This window comes from Poeciliopsis prolifica, unplaced genomic scaffold (assembly GCF_027474105.1).
Source record: "Poeciliopsis prolifica strain line A6 unplaced genomic scaffold, Auburn_PproV2 SCAFFOLD001, whole genome shotgun sequence".
In the NCBI taxonomy this organism is placed as follows: domain Eukaryota; kingdom Metazoa; phylum Chordata; class Actinopteri; order Cyprinodontiformes; family Poeciliidae; genus Poeciliopsis; species Poeciliopsis prolifica.
The window spans coordinates 3,799,007-3,811,295 of record NW_026562376.1 but is presented as its reverse complement, the minus strand read 5'-3'; the positions used below and the strand labels follow the sequence as shown (position 1 = coordinate 3,811,295).

The window sequence follows — 12,289 nt, the reverse complement described above, 5'->3', positions numbered from 1 at the left end:
TTGCATTTCAAATGAGACAAAACAAACATACAAGTAGCTTTTCAGCAAGATATAGGAGCATTAATTCTCTAATGTTGATGAAAACATACTAATTCTACTTGCAGATTATTTCACAAATATGGGGAAAATGTCTGAAATTAAATAATCTGCAAGAAATTATTGACTTAAAACAAGCTCCTATACCTTGCTGAAATATACAGATATTTGGAGTAGAAACTAGCACAAAAATACTTGGTAAGATTTTGTGTTTTTACAGTGCAGCATAGCGAATATAAAATATACTATCACCGTGGTGGAGGAGTTATGATTTCGGGCTGTTATTTTTGCAGCCTTTGGATTCAACAGAAAATAAAAGCTGCTGACTCGAGTTTTGTAGTTGTTGGATAATTTGTGACTTCGGAACATATATTTTTGAGTACTAGTTCAAGTAAAAAGTACTATTTCATCTGGCAGTTTGTTTTTTTTCATAAGTGAAATAATCTGCCAGTGGAACTAGTACCAGTGCATATATATATATATATTTTATAAGTAACTACTGACCTAAACAAAGCTCCTATATCTTGGTGAAAAGTTACTTTTAAGTTACGTTTGTCTTATTTCAAGGATACTACAACATTTGCACTTGGAACTAGATGGAAAAAATACCTGGTAGGATTTTGTGTTTTTGCAGTGTAGTGGTGCAAACATAAAATAATAGATATTTCTGGAAATTACTTGATGCTTTCAGATATATTCCACATTTTTCCAGAACTTAACCTGCAACTTTCTAGTTACTTTACCAAAACTTACAAGGTACATTCAGAGAGCAGCTTTATGAAATTGTGTCTTATAATGTAGAACTTTCCAGAACTTACTGGATATTTTTCTGGAACCTACTGGTAACTTTACAACCTAACGTTTACTTTATGAAATCTGTAAACTCCAGAAAGCAACTGGCAATTTCCAGAACCTGCAGAAAGTCACTCAGTGTCTCTTTATGGATCTTAAATGTGTTGTGAAGGATTAAAATGTCAGATCCTGAATTCTTCAGCCCTCATCTCATCCTTGCATGTTAGTTTAGTTTAATTGTCTAATGAATCACCATCTGCTGAGAGAGAAACAGAGCAAACTTCAGAGTTTATTCACCAAAAAGCTCTGAATCCCTAATGTAAGCAGGGCCCAGCTGGGCCCACTTGGGAAGTTGTTATAATCCTCCTCTGACCTATAAACAGGAAAATACAGAATATAAAGCACCATGCTCCCATCTCCAAATAATACACCGACTGTGTTGTCCTTGTAAGGGAATCCACCTCTGCAACAACTCTGGAAAATTCAAACTTTGGGTCCGAATATTTTCTTTTAACACAGAAATAGCCACATAATTAAATGAACACTGAGCTGAACACAAGTTTTCTACCATTTATTTTTTTTACATCTTAGCTCTTAATTGGAATGTTTTGCTATAAACAAATAATAACAGTAGTTTCTTTTTATTTTTGACAGTTTTTTGATCCCCAATATAAAGCAGCCTCCAGTTAAACGCATTAACAATCATTATTTCCTTCACTCCAGGAACTTATTTAGAACCACAAAAGTTATTTGATCTTTTGAAAAAACAATTTATATTTTTTATGCACTTTATAACATTTATTTTTAAACCTCTGTCATATTTTTTGTTCTGTTTTTTGTTTGAAAACAAAAAAAAAAGTCCCAAACTTTTGCAAAAAGTTTTGGACTTTGTCATTGTCACTCCACAATGCTAAAATTTGCAGATAAATTATGAAGATGTCAGGAAGCTCAGCTTTCAACCTAATTGCTAAAAAAATATATCAATAGTAATTCTACTTTTAGTCTCTTTCAATGTTTATGCACTACCAGGGTGTCTTAAATTCAGATGTCTAAAATTAAGGCCTTAACATTTCTTTTTTTTTTTTATTAATAAATTTGCCTTGAATTTTTGTTGTGGCGTGGTCATTTAATATTGTGTATTCTATCTATTTATTTATCTACCTACGTAAATATCTATTTATTTATTTTACTCACTTGACTTTTCTGTCAGGCAAAAGTTTGAGCCACCCGCAGACATTGCGCTCGAGACGGTAGCGGCTACCGGTAGTTAGCTGCTAACTAGCAAGCTAGCAAAATCACAAAACTTTTACCTTTATTTATTTATTTGTCTTAAACTTAAATCAAAGTGTCATTAAAAAGTTTTTTTTAAGTTCCTGAATTTGACTTGTAACCTGCAGATATCCTGAATACAATTATAAAAATGGCTAAAAACCTCATTTGTTGTCCGATCGAATCACAAAGTTCTTTTATCATTTTTAGCCCAGATTATGAAGAGCAATTATGGAAGACTCAGAGAGTAAATCAGAGTTTTGGAGAAGCAAACAATCTTCCCAAATATGTTTGATCTGATCACTTGAATTAAGACAAAACTAATATATCTTGTTTAAAGTAAATGATTACTTAAGATTGATTTGTTGACTATTATTATTTAAAATGAGTATTAAGGAATTATTGATCTAAAACAACCTTCTATATCACGCTAAAGTGTTTTTAAGTTAGTTTTGTCTCATTTCAAATCTACTGAAATATTTGCACCTGAATAAAACACTTGGTGAGATTGTGTGTTTTGATAGTTTTTCTCTGAATTAACACAGAAGTTAATCCCTGGATTTTATTCCGAAGCTCATAAATAAGTGAACAGAAACTGTTGGAAGTCATTTTCTTTTTGTTTTTGATTCTGTGACCCCCTCCCTGTTTGCTTGTCCTCCCTCTGTGGACCTGCAGATTTCAAACAGCACATCAGCGCGTTTCTGCAAATGCTGCCCGGAAATTTGTCCAAATAAACACAGCTTGATTCGGCCTGGGTGGGCAGACTTATCAAGCACTAATTCTGTAAACATATGAGGGGAACGAGCGGGCCCCTCATTGGCTGCGGGCCGGAGGAAGAAGAAGAGGGAGGAGGAGTGGAGAGGGGTGTTCGGTGAAATTTGAATGAATGTGGGTGGGCTGGGAACACAGACCGGTTCTGATGGACAGTTTATTTCCCATTTCAGTGTCAACATAACGCAACAAACCTCCAACAGCTCTGGAAAGTTTTCTGGGGCCCCATGAGTGTGAGGAGTCAGTCAGTGAAGCAGAGGCTCCCCTCATGGCTCTGTTCCCCGGCCGCCTGCCGCCGCTCGCTGTCTCCTCGTCGGCTCTGAGCCTCTCCGGAACCCCGCTGATCTACCTGTACGGAGGGGACAGCACACTGAGCCTGGTTCCGGGGTCCCAGGAGCCCCCCCAGAAGCCTCCTTACAGCTACATCGCGCTCATTGCCATGGCCATCAGGAGCGCGCCCGGGCAGCGCGCCACGCTCAGCGGCATCTACCAGTTCATCATGGATCGGTTCCCTTTCTACCAGGACAACAAGCAGGGCTGGCAGAACTCCATCCGGCACAACCTGTCTCTGAACGACTGCTTCATCAAGCTGCCCAGGGAGAAGGGTCGGCCCGGGAAGGGAAGCTACTGGACCCTGGACTCCAGCTGTTTGGATATGTTTGAAAACGGAAACTACCGCCGCAGGAAGAGGAGGGCCAAGAGCCAGCAGGACGCGCCAGACTCCAAAGATCCTGGATCGAGACGCGCAAAGGTCGCCGTGTCTTCTAGGGGAGCTCTGAACTCTGATTGGGGGGCAGTACCGGCGCCAAATAAAGAGCCGAACACAGGACCGGTTCTTTTAAAGTTCTCCCAGCAGAATCCAGTCGCACAGAGACAAAAAGCGCATATTTCCACGGAACCCCACGCTGATTCAGGATTGGCTCAGCGCGCCAACCTGCCCGCTGCAGCACAGCAAACACCGAGAGCGAACCAACAGAGGACGGACAGGTCCAAAGGGTTCACCATCGAGAGCATCTTATCCAAAAGTCAAGACGAAGCGCGCGGCCGCGTCCTGGACGTTTCAGCGCAGAGTCTCTGCGCGCCCCCGCTCATCAGTGCGCATCCCCACCACCTGGTCCAGGTGGGACTCCCCTTCTGCTCCTACCTGTCTCTCACCTGCTCGGACTCAGCGCTGCGCTTCCACTGAAGGGGAGCGCGCAAAAACATTCAAGAATTTTTACGCACAGATGCGTAAAAGTTTGTTAATCAAAGCTGTATTTACCCAGAAACCACAAGATCTGCGCCATTTTTATTACGTTCATCAACATCATCGGCATTAAAACAATACAGCAGAACAACAGGGAGAAATGAATGTTTTTAATCATGTGTGACTTCTTGTTTTTTTATTGTTGCAGACAAACACGTTTAAATGCATTTTTTGTTGTAATTTAACACGACAGGGCATGGAGATGCCAAACAATGTGAGGATTAACTTTACTGTAAGCAAAACATATAAACTGGTCAGCTCTGCGTTTGAATGTTGCAAAAATAAAGTTCAGGTAGATCAAACTGTTGCTTTGCTGTTATTGATTTATTTGAACAGAAGAAAATCAGAAAATATTATGCAGATTCCAGTTCACTGCACTGCAAAAACACACAATGTTGTCAAGCATTTCTGGTCGAGTTTCTTTGTAGAAAATGTCTTCAAATAAGACAAAAGTAACTTTCAAGTAACTTTTCAGCAGGATAGGAGCTTGTTTTAAGTCAATAAGTTAATATTGATGGAAAAGTGTTAGTTGCACTATTATTCCACTTATAACATGGGAAAAATGTCTTGTACTAATTGATTAATCTACCAGAGGAATCAGTCCTGCTTTAATCAATATGAGGGAATTATTGACTTAAAACAAACTCTTATTTTCCTGAAATTACTTATCGGTTATTTTTTCTGTGAGACTTTATTTGATGGGATGTTTGAATAAGACTGACATGACAGTTGCAATGAAAGTCCATTAAACGTGTCCTTCAAATGAAGTGTTAGCGTTCGGTCTTATTTCCAGTGCACTAAGATGTTTGCACTAGAAGATCAAAAATACTTTGCAAGATTTTTGCAGTGCGTTTGTGCATCACCCTGCTGCTGGAGGCAGGACTGAACCAGGATGTATCTGCTGTTTTCCTGCATCAAACTACAGCTAGGTGTCATTATTTAGCATTTCGGGTGTCAAAAATGCTACAAATAAATGTTAAACATTTCTGCAGAAAAAAACCTTGTCGCCAGGAGTTTTCTTGCTCGATCCAAAGCAGATCATGATGCCTTGGATAAACGTTGCAGGAAGCAACGAGAGGAACAAAGAGAAAGTTACTTATAATGAAAGTGAATCCAATTTGCTGCAATTCTCTAATTGATTTTTTACAATGTACAAACAAACAAATTTAGATTTTAGCTAAACAAACTAAGAAAAACAAAACTTCAGATTTTATAATTGTTTTGAACCAAACCCTCTGGTTTATGCTGCCCTGTTCAAAGAGCCACATCATCCAATCAGAAAACTGCCACTTCAGCCACCGAAGCCATTAATTACATTTTATGAACATCTGCTGCATAGATTATGTTTTATTGCACTAGAACTAGATGCTTACATTAAATTTTACGTTTTAAGACATAGTAAGATGTCAAACTTTTACAAAAAGACAGTAGAATTATTTTCATGAATGAAACATTCCAGATGTAGTTAAAATAAAGACGTCTTCGTTCCTAATGAGATTTTATGCAAATGTAACATTAAAAATGTAGAAAATATGCTGAGAAACAAAATGAAAAACTGAAAAATGAAAGTCACATTAAAATGGTTGTTATTGATATGGAGATTATATCCAAATAAAACATTTAAAAAACATTTAAAACTTTTATTTTGTCTTGTTATGTTTAAAAATATTTCTCAGGTTTTATGAACAATTAATTTGGAGGACGTAACGTAACTCTGGAACCTCAGATTGCAGACCCCAGGTCAAATTAATACAGCCCGAATCCAAACAGCAGAAAATGATGGCCTAGTCAAAGTCCAGCCCTCCACCTCATCTAAATCCTGCAGAAGAAGCAACTGAGAAGGCCTGGAATGAGTAAAACTGCTCAACATTGATGTGACAGGCTGAGAAAATGAGAGAAAAAGTCAATATTGTTACAATAAAACCTTAAAACAACAAATCAGGCTTCATTAAGTTTCCAACCTGCAACTTGTCACCTGCATGAAATCAGAGCGCCACATCGCCATCATGTCTAAATATAAAGCCACAGAGGAGCTGCGCAGCCGACGCTGAGCAAATCAGGAATGTTTGTTTGAAATAAATAAACTTCCCTCACAATCACAAGCATTTCCTGTGTATAGGATTCCTCGGGCAGATGTGTAAATAAAACATGATGAAAAATAAAACATGAGAGGAGAGGAGAGGAGAGGAGAGGAGAGGAGAGGAGAGGAGAGGAGAGGAGGGAGAGGAGAGGAGAGGAGAGGAGAGGAGAGGAGAGGAGAGGAGAGGAGAGGAGAGGAGAGGAGAGGAGGAGAGAGAGGAGAGGAGAGGAGAGGAGAGGAGAAAGGAGAGAGGATGTTTGAACGGTAACAGATCCTCCTGTGAAAGCGCCTCAGACGGTGAGGAAATCTTGTCAGATTTACTTGTTGTGAGAGGAAACAAACTGAGCCGACGGTCGGCCAGCACCGGACACTTTACTGGATCCTATCAAATATCATCAGAGTCTCTCCTGACGTTCCTAAATGTATTTCATCCTGACATTTAACATCATCTTTCAGCTTTAATTCATCCACAAAAAACTGAGAAAAGAACGACACTAAAACACAAAGTCTTACCAAGTTCTTTTGGTCTAATTTCTAGTGAAAATAAGACAAAAATGACAATTAGCTTTTCAACAAGATATCAGAGCTTCCTTTAAGGAATCTGTATAAATAAAACATTAGTTCTACCATTTCATTTATAACAAGGTATTTTCCCCATAAGTGGAAATAAGTTGCCAGAGGAACCAATATTTTTAATCAATATTAAAGCTGCACCATGTAACTTTTATACGAATATATTTATGTATGTTTTACTAATTTGTTGAAACTGTCACCATGTCTTGACAGAATAATATGAGACAGATAATCTGTGAAAAAACTGAGCTCCTCTGCAAGTCTTAGCGCTGTCAATCACCCTCATGGAGCCGCACCCTGGGTTGTTTTGGGTGCATTTCTTCAGACATCAACAGCAGCTCATGGAGGAAGAGAAGATCAATCTTTTCACAGATGATCACAGATGAACGTGTGGCGACACGGTGAATTATTGACTCATAAGAAGCTCATATTTCCTATAATCTGTGAAAAAAACCAAGCTCCTCCGCTCTCCCAGTTCTCCCAGTTCTCCCAATTCTCCCACTCACTGACCTCTCAGTCAGAAACAACCAATCAGAGACAGGGGGAGGGTCTTACCGCTGTCAGTCACTCTCATGTATGTGCCACTCACAAACTCCCACTGCTATACTAACTGCTACTTAGTGATGATAGACTGTTTTCCTGGAACAGTAAATTGTTTCTTCGGGATCAAAACGTTTCACACATGGATGATTGTCAGCACTAAGACCCGCCTCCTGGCCCTGATTGGTTGTTCTAGGTCAGGAGTGGTGCTATTCTTCAGACATGCAGGAGCTTGATCTTTTCACACTTTATCTGTCTCATAATTATCACAACATGGTGAACATTTTAGCAAATATGGAAAAACAGCATATTTTTGTAGAGGTTACTGGAGCTTTAAAGAGGAGCGGCAAAAGCAAAAGAGGCAGATTAGCGATGCTTGCCAACAACTGATGATGTCATCCATGACATGTTGCTGCGCAAGGTTGTTTCTGCTGAGTATTGAGCTGTTAGCATGTTCAGACCATCATGCAGAAACAGTCTTCAGTCAGAGGCTTCTTTGGAGTCGCTGCAAGACTGACTGCTACCAGGACGTGAATTATGATTTTTATTTTCCCTTTGGGATCAATGAAGTGTTTTCAGTCTGAACTGATCTGAATTTAATGTGCAGGAAATCTCAGTGAACCGCAGCTAATAGTCGGTCGTGTCGCTTTTAGAAATCACAGCAGATCCCAGGGGATCTCAGCGGATCCCAGGGGATCTCAGCGGATCCCAGGGGATGCCAGCAGATCTGCTCAGAGTGTTTTGGACCCGATCTTGTCTCATGTCTCAGAGTTTCTGAGACAAACACAAGAGGAGTTATTAACTTCCTCCCATGTGGAATCGAGCTCTAAATATCACCGTCTGGAGTTTTCTGGATCAAAAGCGCTTCTAATCCTGGTGTTTATTATAAGTTTTCACTCCCTGCATAAACCACCTCCACTTGTCCAAATACACACTCAGCACCAGGCGGAGGGCAGGGCCCTGATGAAGACGGATGGACCCGGTTCGGGACACATTAGCCGCTAATCACGTTAGGTTTACTCAGTTCAATAAGTCACATTGTCCGCCAGAGAGGCACTGATGCTGTTTACAACCCGGACCCAAACACAGCAGGAGTTCTGATGATCCGAACCCGGTTCTGATGTCCTGAGACTCACATCAGGCCACAAAAAAACAAAACAAAACAAAAAAAAAAACTAATTTAAGCTCATTTTTCCTCCTGAAATACAGCAAGGATGCAGAAAAATAAAATTAAAAAAAACATTTAGTTCAAATAAAAAATACTTTGATTCCAAGTGGAAGTAAAATGAGAAATTTCAAATTTAAACATTTTATGTCAAAATTCACAATTAAAACTAAATCAAAAATAAAATCTGAATTTTCTATTAGTTTTAAAATGACTAATAAAAAGCTAAAAGTTAAATGTTCACAGTTTTACATTAAATTGAAATCTGTTTGAGTAAAAAGGATTAGAATAAAATACAAAAACATCTAAATAAAATAAATGTTTGATTTATATTAAAATGGTGAAAACAAGAATATAAAGGGGAGATTTAATTGGCATTTTGAGTATTTAAGCATTTTACTTTGGAAAATTGACTAAATTTGTATTGAAGATGGAATAAAATTAGCGGGGAATCACTTGTTTTACATTTTAACTTAATTGTCATTATCTCGTAAAAATTAGTTTCACTTTGATGTTAATTGTTTTTAATTGATTTGTAAAACCAATAAAATTGTATCAATAGTTTTTAATAACCTGCTCATCTCTCCTTTAAGCATCAGTTTCATTTAAGTTTTTGCGACTTTATATAAAACTACCTTTTTAATCTCTGGACTCATTTGTGAGGAATCTGAATTTAAATCCAGACAGAACGTTCTCTCATCCTGCTCTCGTTCCTCTCGGCCTGAACATGGCGGTGATTCCTGCATGTCGCTCTGCAGCGCCGGGACGCGCAGAAACAAATATTTATTGTATGTTTAACATTTGGATCTTGCTGTTGAAGCTCCACAAACTGAAGTTCTGAAGGAAAACATCCTGGACCCCCGGCTCCGAAACGAGACGCAGAAAATGTTTCAACATCTCTGCAGCTTTGCTTTCTCCAGCTGTAAACAAACACTCACGATCCCACGGGGTGTGTGTGTGTGTGTGTGTGTGTGTGTGTGTGTGTGTGTGTGTGTGTGTGTGTGTGTGTGTGTGTGTGTGTGTGTGTGTGTAGGCTTGTGCGGCAGCAGGATTACCACCCTCGGATCGGGACCACCCTGACTTTAACACTTAATCCAGCCGGAAGTGGAGTGACGTCACGCATCTCCTTGAAGAACCGGGTTCGGTTTGTCTCCACACGAACTGAGAGCCAAACAAACCGCTGCACAGCTGCTCTCTCACAAACCCAACGTGTTTGTTGAATCTGGCGTTTCCAGAGAGCCTCTGAACGCATCGGAGTTTGTCATGGAGGGAGAGAAACCGGATGTTGGAAGGTTGGGGATGTTGGTCCATTCCTCCACCCAGAAGTTTGGGATCTATGTTCAGCGTTGCTGCATCAACACATTCATTTATTTTTTTCTTTTCTGGTGAAATGTAATTTTTTTTTTTTTGGTGAGGTCGTTCACACTTCCAAATTTCTGCGTCTCCAATCCGATCTGCGTGAACTGTAAATGACCTGAAAGTGTCCAGTAGAGGGCGCAATGACGTCACAAGTAGAGAGCGTGCTCAGTGTTTTACCAACCGCCCTAAACATAAAAGAAGAAGTTCAGTGCGGAAGTAATCGTGGATGCTAACGGTTTAGCATATCTTTCGATTTTTGAGTTGTTGTTCAACTGCAGCCATAACGTTAACAACTTAATCCTCATTCCGCCAATAATTGTTGTTTTTCTTCTCACCTGCTCGTATCGCGACGCAGAACGGTGACGTTTGTTCTGGTTCTGAATTAATGCGACCTTAAAGCACAAACTCAGGTCACATTTGAATAGATCCGATGCTGTCAGATTTAGAACCGCATGTCCAAGACGGAAACAATCCAATCAGTTACAAACTCGCCCTTCAGTGACCTAAAGAACATTTAGAGGACTAATGTCTCAGCAAGATCTAGAGAAACTGATCCATGCATTCATCTTTAGTGGCACTGATTACTCAACAGAGTAGAGGAAAGCTGCTGCTGCTGTTCTGACTAAAACCAGGAAGACAGAGCACATCTCCCAGGTCTAAAGTCCTTCACAGGCTCCCTGCAGCTCAGGATACACTTTAAGATGCTGCTGTTAGTTTATAAGCCACTGAACGGTTCAGCACCACAACAGATTATCAACCTTCCAGAACCTCTCAGATCATCTAGTTCTTCTCTGCATCCAGAACCAAACATGGAGAAGCAGCTTCTATGCAAATCTTTAACTGTAAAACAGGCGACAATCTGGACTAAAAACCCAGCAGTTTAGTCGCTTTTGACCCAGAATAAATGAGGAAAACTTTGATGTGTGAAGAGAGAACTTAATGTTTCAGTTGCTCTGTTTTTATGATGTAAAGTACTTTGAACTGCCTGCCTGACTGATAGTGTTTAAATTGGGTCTCATTTGTAAAGTTTGCTGTAAATCCTTTTTGTGACTCAAGAGGCTTAATGTGACTTAATGTTCTCCTTCAGACGCGGAAGCAGCAGCCGAGCAGCCATGACACCAAACGGACCTGCGCTCATATTTCTGGTGTGAATCTGGGTTTGCATGATTGTGCTGAAGTCTGGCATTAATTAGCCGGAGCAGGCAGCTCATAGTGTGACACCGCTGACGGGCCTTTCACAGCTCATTGCGTGGCATCCAATCAGAGCTCAGCTGGCGTGACTGCTGTTTATTTATCCACGGAGCTGGAAATGGCGTGGAGATGGAGCCTGGACCTCTGGAGCACATTGTCTCCATCAACACGGAGCAGACGAACCGAACTGCACAGGAACACGTTCTGGGTTTTTCTGTCACATCTGGTTCTGCTCAAATGTTTCTCCTTTAGGATCACTGTCACGGCCGGGGTTTATTTAAATTGTGTCAAATAATCAAAGTCGATGTTTGGGACGCAAGAACAAATAAACCCGGCTGCATTTTCTCATGCTTAAAAAATTATTTGGGTTACAGAATTAACCCTCTGAGGTCCTTCCAGGAAAACTCACTTCAGACCCAATAGAAGAAAAAATGCTCTAAAAATCATTTTTGTTTCGCTTTTATTTATTTTAACAAATAACATAAAATACAGCAACATCTGGATGCTAGCATCTTATGGTGGCTTATAAAAGTGTACAAATTAAAATTTTTATTTTTCTGATGGAAATATGGAAACCATTTTGAAACATTTCAAATTTTTTCCAAACATAACATGACATTTATCCTGTATTTGAAAAAACAAAGATATTGCCAAATAATAGTGGATAAGGAAAAGTGTGTTTTGTCTATTTTTCTGCAAAAATACTTTTAACTCATTTTGTCTGATTAAATTTAGTCAAAGGAGATTTTAGAGAAACTTTGAGGGCTGAAGGTTTAAGAGTTTCACTCAAAGAAGGAAGGACACAAAAAAGACAGAAACAAAACTAGTTTCTCGTTAATGAGATGTTGGATCCCAATGAGAAAACCTGTATAAATAAAGGTGAAATAAAAAAAGGAATGAAGGAAATATATAAAAAATAAGAAGAACAAAGGAGGGAAAGAAAGGAAACAGGAAAAAGTGTGAAAGAAGGAAGGAAGGAAGGAAGGAAGGAAGGATGGAAGGAAACATAAAATGAACCCAGGAAAACAGAAAGGTACAAAAGAAAAGAAAAATGCACGAGAACAAAGGAGTAAAATAAGGACAAATGAAAGGAAAGAAGAATGGGAGGAAAGACAGAAAGATCAAGAAAAAAGGAAGGAAGGAAAGAAGGACACAAAAGACAAAAAATAAAGGAAGGAAGAAAACACAGAAGGAAATCAGGAGGCGTTCAAATACTAGCAAAGTTCAGAGTAAATCTGACAAATAAAATGTTTTATTTTCTAGTTTT

At 39.3% G+C, this 12,289-nt stretch overlaps 1 protein-coding gene across 1 annotated transcript; it reads left to right on the top strand.

The window, feature by feature from the left end:
* Positions 1-3,107: 3,107 nt before the first annotated feature.
* foxl1 (forkhead box L1) lies at positions 3,108-5,030 on the top strand. Its single transcript, XM_055041099.1, has one exon. The coding sequence runs from the start codon at positions 3,137-3,139 to the stop codon at positions 4,052-4,054; it is 918 nt and encodes a 305-aa protein (XP_054897074.1). The 5' UTR covers positions 3,108-3,136; the 3' UTR covers positions 4,055-5,030.
* The last annotated feature ends 7,259 nt before the right edge of the window (positions 5,031-12,289 follow it).